Below are 8977 nucleotides of genomic sequence, written 5' to 3' on the forward strand. Positions count from 1 at the left end.
AATATTATTCACTAAATCAAATGTACTTAAATATTTATTGCTGTGAAAGATACGGTAAAGTACTTCACAGTGGAAATGGTTTTTACCATAGAATTATAGTTTTAAGGATGATGCACGGAGGGTACCGGTGCTTTTTACCGTAAAATCCATTTTTACCAGAACTAGTTACAGAACAAAAATTTTGATATACCGTAATTTTTGCAGTAATAACTATCTTAAAATCTCTGAATCACTCTGATTAAATAAATTTTACAGTAAAAATTACGGTATTTTATTTTACTTTAAAAATGGATTTGATGGTAAAAGGGATTTTACGGATAATGCGCATACCCCGTAATTTGATAAGCCATTTTTAAAAGTGTTGAAGATATTCCAAGAAAGATTATTCTAAATCAAGCATTTTTCACATTTTTCTTTCTTAACTAGCACGACAATGAAGGAAATTTAACAACGCTCTACTTTGCCAAATTATATTGATATTTAGTTTTGTATACTTATATTAAAATTCGTTGATAATGCGCATTATTTTTTGTTATTTTGTTTAAGTATGTTATATATCATGGTGTCAGAATTTGATTATAATTATTTTGAATTATTTAATTAAAAAAAGAAAAGGTGAAGAGCTTTCACTACATTTCCACACATTATAGTGTTAATATTTTTAGCATTGCCGTCCACTTGACTATACTTTTATCATGCTTGTATATCGGTTGTACAGAAATACAGATAAATAGAAGATAAATTCTTTTCATAAATTATTAGAAATGACGGATCGTGTTTCTTTTCAATTATTTATTTAACATGAAATGAGAAAGATAAATCTGGGAGGAAGTTTCCGCATGAGTTTGTCTTAACCGTTCTTTTCAACATATAAGTTCTTCTAACGATATCACGTGACTATGCATATCGCAAGTTGTTTCGGCATGCGCAGTGAGTCAGAACATGGACAAAACGTGAATTTATACGTAAAATATGATTCTTCCGCTGAACTTATTGCCCTAAAATTAGTTTACAGTAGTCAGATAGAAGTGAAAAAAATATATAAAGTAGATTGGCGTATGATTTCAAAATCAAATAATTTTTTTCATTTATAATGGGAAATAAATAATTTTACAGACTATGCTTTATAAATGTATTCAAAAGAAACCTAATGATTGCTCGCTTCGCATTTCGTGAATCAATTCAATCAGGGTGAAAAGCAATTCTTGAAAATTTTTATTGTGTCCTTCTTTTGTTTATATTGTGCCTTAGCAACCGGTAATTTCGTAATCAGTATAGTTTTTGTATTCAATAATACACTATAAAAATTTCTGTAAACGGGAACAAATTACGGTAAACATTACCGTAATATGTTCCGGATGCTGGTACTTTTTACCGTAAAATCTATTTTTACCTGACAGAAAATCTCGTATATGGAAATTTTTAGAGAATTGATTAATGTAAAATTACTAAATCACTCTAATTAAATATATAATACTGTAAAAATTACGATAAAATGGATTTTCCGGATGATGCACCCATAGTACAGTTATTTTATACAGAGTATTACAAAAATTATATTAAAATAATATATGAGTTTGTTTAATTTAAACAGCTATCAGAATAAATATATTAATGCAATAAAGTGAAAAAAATTAGTGATTCAGTAGTATCATATAAAAACATTTTTAAACATTAATCATTTATTTTAAAAATAAACTTCAAAAATAAAATTTAAAAAAATTGTTATTACTTGTAATTTCCTGCCAATGCAAAAAAAAACCTGCAATTTCATCACAATTTTAAACCAAATAAGAATAGATATTTATCAAAGAAGTCAATTTTGTTTTACTTCATTATTTAATTCCTTTTAATATTTCATCTCTGCATTTTGTTCGATTTGAACTGATTTGCATGTCTTGTTAATATTCTTAGTTTTTTTTCTCTGAAACGAAAGAAAAGATTTATTAATTCTTTCCTAGCCTTAATTCGACTGCAGGAATTGCTGAAGGATCCTGTAATAAAACAAAGACGTGTTATAGTCAGGCAATTCGAAGAGGAGAAAGACTATCGGAAAACGCTGAAAGAGCTAGGCAGAAAAGGCATCAAGAGCTTTGTTGTAGACGTAGATGTACAAAACGTGCATACACTTTTAAGGCATGTAAGTATCATTTTACTTCATCTCAAGCTGAACTAGTAGGAAAATATATGGAATTCGAACTCACTTATGATTCTAATAAATTTATTAAAAGCTTTTTACTAAGAAGTAAATATAAATTTCTAAAGTTAATTTTAATCAGTATATAAATATCTGTTACATTTGCAGCAATAGTCATTATTATAAATATGACAAGCCTAAATATTGTCATATATTATAAATATGACGAGCAATATGCTTGTCATATTATTATAAATATGACAAGCCTAAATATGACAAGCCTAAATATTAGGATCGAATGCTGACCTTCTTAACACGTTGAATGCCACGCTAATTTTACATGGCTTGCCCGTCTGGCCAAGTGGTAAATAACTACAAACTAAATTTGCAAATATCAATAGGTTTAGCTGCTACATTTGCAGCAATAGTCATTATTATAAATATGACAAGCGTAAATATTAGGATCGAATGCTGACCTTCTTAACACGTTGAATGCCACGCTAATTTTACATGGCTTGCCCGTCTGGCCAAGTGGTAAATAACTACAAACTAAATTTGCAAATATCAATAGGTTTAGCTGCTACATTTGCAGCAATAGTCATTATTATAAATATGACAAGCATAAATATTAAGATCGAATGCTGACCCTCTTAGCACGTTGAATGCCACGCTAATTTTACATGGCTTGCCCGTCTGGCCAAGTGGTAAACAACTACAAACTAAATTTGCAAATATCAATAGGTTTTGCTTGTTTTTTAAAAGGTTTAGCTGTTACATTTGCAGCAATAGTCATTATTATAAATACGACAAGCATAAATATTAGGATCGAATGCTGACCTTATTAACACGTTGAATGCCACGCTAATTTTACATGGCTTGCCCGTCTGGCCAAGTGGTAAATAACTACAAACTAAATTTGCAAATATCAATAGGTTTTACTAGTTTCTTTAAAGGTTTAGCGTTACATTTGCAACAATAGTCATTATTATAAATATGACAAGCATAAATATTAGGTTCGAATGCTGACCTTCTTAACACGTTGAATGCCACGCTTAGTTTACATGGCTTGCCCGTTTGGCCAGGTGGTAAATAACTACAAACTAAATTTGCAAATATTAACAGATTTTGCTAGTTTTTTAAAAGGTTTAGCTGCTACATTTGAAGCAATAGTCATTATTATAAATATGACAAGCATAAATATTAGGTTCGAATGCTGACCTTCTTAACACGTTGAATGCCACGCTTAGTTTACATGGCTTGCCCGTTTGGCCAGGTGGTAAATAACTACAAACTAAATTTGCAAATATCAACAGATTTTGCTATTTTTTTAAAAGGTTCAGCATGACTTATATAAGGTGAATTATATAAGCCTACGAATTGTTTAGAAATAGTGGTGGATAAAAATATACTAAATTGATTTATTAAACCAAGAATCGCGATTAATAAACTACCACGTAAGAATATTTATTCGCTGCCCGGAACAAGTTGGCCTCTCTGTGCGTATAAATAAAACTATTTTTGGGTGTTCTATATTGCATTAATTCTTCAAACCTTTTTAGTAACGATAATTTTTTAAAAAATAAAAAATTTACTCGAATTATGTGTTTCTAATAATCTTGGTTTCACCGGTCACCGTGGCGCTACGAGCAAACTCAGTGCCGGTCACCGGTGACTTCCATGGCATTCAATGTGTTAAAAATATCGTGTATTGAAGATATTTATATATTATACGAGAAAAACTTCATTGTTTTCCAAGCAAGGTGAAATACCACATTAAAATTTCAGTTTATTAACATCACATGTTTTAATTAAAATACTTAATATAACAATTTTAAATGCAACTGCATATTTACTATATTTTATTACAAATATATTCATCCGTGCGAACTGCATCAGTTTAAAAATCATCCCTACTTTTACATTGCCACTGTTAAACTAAGATCTGTAAAAGATTTGTTTGGAAAAGTGAAAATTAAAATTTTTTAGATCAGATAAGCAGTAACTTTTAATGTACGCGTATAATACACTGAGAAATAAAGTATGATCGAAGCTACTAAATTATGATAAAATTTACCGTGTTTTTAGCTCTACAATAAAATATGATTTTATAATAAGGGACAAATTTTGATAAATGTAATATTATTTTAATAAATATGAATAAATTTTAGTAATTTTATCATGATACCTTAGAGTATGGCATAAAAACCATTTAGTAGGTTAAATTTATTCATCAGCTTTGTATTTTTTACTAAATGTGTGATAATTAAAACTATAATTTTCAAAACCTGGGTTTCCAGTAAACCACTAGCATATGAACAAAAATGCTTAATACCGCGTAGTTTGGTTATATTAACTCTAATAATTTTTATTTTTTACCAGAAATGTTATATTACTAGTACTTAGTAAGGTAATTTTGCTAGAAACTTTTTTACCGTGCATGATTGTATTTATGAACTAAACAATTTTGCACTAAACCTTAACAATCAAAGTTTTCATTTCTTTTTTTTTATCCTTTTGATAGCAGACTTTGATAGTTAACTCAAAAATAAGAGAAAAGTTTCTTTTTGCTTTCAGCAATAATGCTTTTCGTTGAAAAAAAACCTTATTTCGATCAATCGTTTTAAAATAATTTAAAATATTTCTTTTAAATTTCTTTTAGACAGAAAGCCACTTAAAGAACGTGTTTATCGAAATAGATTTATTTAACATTAGTGATACTTGAATAGAAACGTATACGTAAAAAAATTTACTTTATTCATTTTGGTGCATAAAAATGCGAAATATTCAAAATAAAAACCAAATAATTAAATACAAAAGAAATATTAAATATTTTTTAAGCAAAAGAGTAAAATAAGAAAAGCTTGCTAAATTTTTAAACACCCTTTAGCTTTTGTCAGAGATTTTGTATTTTTAGTCTCTAAGCTACTAAGTAACTTTTATTCAACGACTGACTATCTCTATGCAAATATAAAAGCTTTATAAATATACATGCTGCTATCAAAACGCGGATAGCATGTTGAGATAAGATAAGTCATTCCATGATAGTTTTTCCAAGAACAAAACTATCTTGCACAAAACCACCGCATTCAAAGCTTTCATTTCCCTTTTTTTACCCAGTAGATAGTAGATTCGGAAGACATAAAGATAAGAGTGAAGATTTTTTCCCCTCAGGAACAACATCGAAATGGGAACACCAAATGATTTCATTCTTTTTAGAGATACTTTGATGTTGCCATTTGTGACTACTAAACTATCCGTACATGTTCTCATATAAAAAGAAATAAATCTTGTTGCTAAAGAATTCCGAATTTATCCTTTTGTTTGAGATCCTAAGATTTTAAACATCACGTTACTAAAAGGTACAGCTTGTTTAATTGAAATTTTTTTAAATTAAAATAATGAAATGAAAAAAAAAAATCAGAAGCAACAATTAATAAAATTTATTTACAAAAAAAAAAAAAATTAAAACTAATTGTTATTATATATTTTAAAAATATCATTTAGATTTTTAAAGTTTAAAGGCATCAAAAATGAAATTTTATCTTCTAAGTTATTTCATTTTAAACATAGCCATGCATTTACGGTTTCATATTTTATACGTTTTGTCGTTTCTTTTTTATTTTATATACAAATGACGAAACACTAAATTTAAACTTTAAAATTTAGAAAAATATCTTAAAATATTGATTAATTGTCCAAAAGTATAGTTAAAAAAATCTCCTGCTGTATTGAATTTTATTTTACGAATTTTATACAATGTATCAAAAAGAAAGTTTATATAAAAGTAAGAAAGTGATTAATTATTATGTGCTTATATGACTGTTAATAAAATTTTCAGTAAGATTATCATTATTTTTAAATTTAGTTATCACTTTAAGAAATCGTCATCAAAATGTATACAACATAAATTAATTGAAATGAGTTTAGAAATTAGTTTTAATTTTGTTACGTTAAGTTAGCGTATAATTTAGGTAAAATTTGGAAGAAACTCCTTACGTTATATGTTAGAGCTTCCTTGTCACCGAGGTAACTGTGACAGTTTTTCATTTTTCCCCTCTAAATGAATGCAAATATGAGTAACTGATAGTCCACTTATAATGCTGAAAGTTGGTAAGCAGCCAACAAGGGCAAATTGAGAATCTTCATTCTAATAGGGGGACGAAAAGATAATGAGTGGAACTCGGAGACAAAATGGATCGCGAATAATTTATGGCTACCACCCCTCACAGCTTATCGACTGGTCTGTTTCCACCTTCAAAACGGATGTTTACATTTCCAGCATTGCTGGTTTATTAGCAGTTTCCCTCAAAAAGTAATCCAGGAATTTAAACCAATTGACTCGTCAACGAAAGGCAATTCTCACAGAAGGTAAAGTTCCCGTAGAAAAAGCAACTCTTTCAATCAGAAGCCCATCTATATTATATAAAACGCTAATACGTATGTATCAATAAAACCCATGATATTTCTTTTCTCGCGTTGGCAACAGTTTTCATTTTTAATTGATAGGATTCGGCACGCAAGAGCACGTAGTAAGCATCATATGGCTAATCTATATTATATAAAACGCTAATACGTTTTAATTGATAGGCTTCGGCGCGCAAGAGCACGTAGTATCATATGTCTAATCGGGTGAATTCTCACCGAATTATCAAAAACATTCTCACAAAATTATCTTCATCGAAGCCGATGCTTTACATCCGGCGTTCAGTACTATTTCATATTGTTTTACACCACATGGTTTTAGCCCTATGGTGGGAAAGACTTTAAAACAAAACTTACAACAGTTACTTTTCTCAACAACTGAAATTTAGAATAGTGTGATTAAGAAAAATATGCGATCTGTTTTAAATTTCAAATTAATATTGAAATGCACAGGTTTAGAATTTTCTACAGTGAAAAGTTTTCGGAACTTCAGTGTTCCAAAAAGTATACAAAAGCTAGACATTAAGAACGTATCCAATGAGCGAGCAAAGCGAGCATTGGATTGCGAAGCAATCCGAAATGAACTGCGAAAGCAGTTCCGGGGGTTGGCGAGCGCCAGCGAGCTGGGGGCGAAGCCTCCTAGTACCTACATACATATTCCTCTTCACCCCTAATCGGAGCATAGGGCTTTTATCATATCTTTCCATCTTACTCTATTTGTGGTCAGATATTTGCCTCTCTCCATGTCTTTCCTTTTGCTTACAATTCACTTGCAATCATTCTGTTCAAAGTATTTTTAGATCCTCCTCTTTCTCTACTGCCCCGAGGGTTCCAATCAAAAGCTAGTTTTATTTCAAATTTGAGTAGAACATGATTAATCCGTTTCCCATTCGCATTTTAATTACTAATTCAAACGGCTTTTGTTTTGCTTCTCTGAGGATTTCTGCATTACAAATTTTATGGAACCACTTGATACATAAGATTCTGCTTAAAGTGCTGTTAATAAATGCAGTTAGCAGATAAAGAAGTTAGAAAATCATCGGCATAAGTACTCAGTTTATTTAAAAAACTCTTCGTGACAAAGTTCCTCATACTTGAGTGCTGACATCAAGTAATTATAAGAATCAGTTAGAAGAATAAGACTTCAGTTCACAGCGAATTGTTTAATGCAACACCAGGTTTCGAATACACATTAATTTCATTGAATTCAAAGGTTTTATTCTGTCAACTATTAACACACAAGTTTTATTTAAGACCCTAGAAATCAAAGACATGAGTTTGAAACTAAGGAACATTATATGCATTCCTAGAAAAGAAAACTTTCTATTCACAAACGAAGGAGCTTGATTCCTCTTGCTGATTTGCGGAACTTAATTGATGTTGACACTTCTGGGTGAGGCAGTTGAAAGAGGAATATACTTTATAAAACCGAAGAGCGCTTGATGGATTCTGTCCATTTTGTATCCTGCAAATATTGTTGCTTTCATTGCTTAAGCAGGGTATAATAAAGAACGTAAACTAGAAGCATAATACAACTGTGCTATATGCTATCCTTCGTTTGCTGCGGATGATGTTCCATATGATCTTAAACTACAGCATGATTGAATAAGTCATGATCCACTAATTTGATATATGTTGCATAATAAAACGATGAAAAAGCACTTATGGTACTTAACGGAAGAGTATGTTAACCGATCGCGATATTTTCAAACAGACTTTCTTTTTCGAAAAGACTGCTGATTATTCTGAATTCCGCTAGTTAAAGATTTTGAAAGTGAAAGGGGATTTCAACTTTTCTTATACTTTACCACGGTAAAAAGCTGTAATCTTTCAATGGGTCGAAACTTTTTGTTTGAGTTGGCATTAAATGGCTAGGAAAATTTAGAGAATGGTTCAATGATTCTAATCGTCGAAAAGCTGAGTCATAAATTCGAGACGTCAAAGATACGTCAGAAAGGACAGTGAAACGAAATCAAAACTTCTTAATTAGTGTTATTTATGATGAAACGCAAAAGCTTTCTTTATTGCAAATTGTCGATTATAATCGTGAACAAATCCCCAATTTACCAACAGAGACGTCAAATAAAGTTTATTCAATTCCTACGATTAGTTCACACTCTCCCTATATATATTTATATATCTTGTTTAGAGTTCAATCGTTAAAGTTGTTCAATTACGTCGCACTAGAGCTGAGCAATGGGCTATTGGCGACGGTCTGGGAAACATCCCTGGGGATGATCCGAAGACATGCCATCACATTTAATGTCATTATTATTTTTTTTAATGTCGGGCACTTAGGGGTTGTCCCATTGGCCACAGGAATGCCAGAACTGCTACTCTCTTCTCGTTACCCAGTAGGCACCTGTGGCGAAGCCACGGCGGTGGAGCAGCGTCGCCCACGTCACACAACCACAAACC

At 30.6% G+C, this 8977-nt stretch overlaps 1 protein-coding gene across 1 annotated transcript in view; it reads left to right on the plus strand.

Moving 5' to 3' along the window:
- The window catches only part of LOC107444771 (glutamate receptor ionotropic, kainate 2-like), a 106944-nt gene that overhangs the window by 53573 nt on the left and 44394 nt on the right, over positions 1-8977 (plus strand). The window contains exon 4 of the mRNA XM_071186014.1: positions 1962-2140. Within this exon, the coding sequence (XP_071042115.1) occupies positions 1962-2140 (179 nt within the window). The remainder of the gene's footprint in view (positions 1-1961; positions 2141-8977) is intronic.

The sequence above is a fragment of the Parasteatoda tepidariorum genome, chromosome 9, assembly GCF_043381705.1.
Source record: "Parasteatoda tepidariorum isolate YZ-2023 chromosome 9, CAS_Ptep_4.0, whole genome shotgun sequence".
NCBI classification, from domain to species: Eukaryota; Metazoa; Arthropoda; class Arachnida; order Araneae; family Theridiidae; genus Parasteatoda; species Parasteatoda tepidariorum.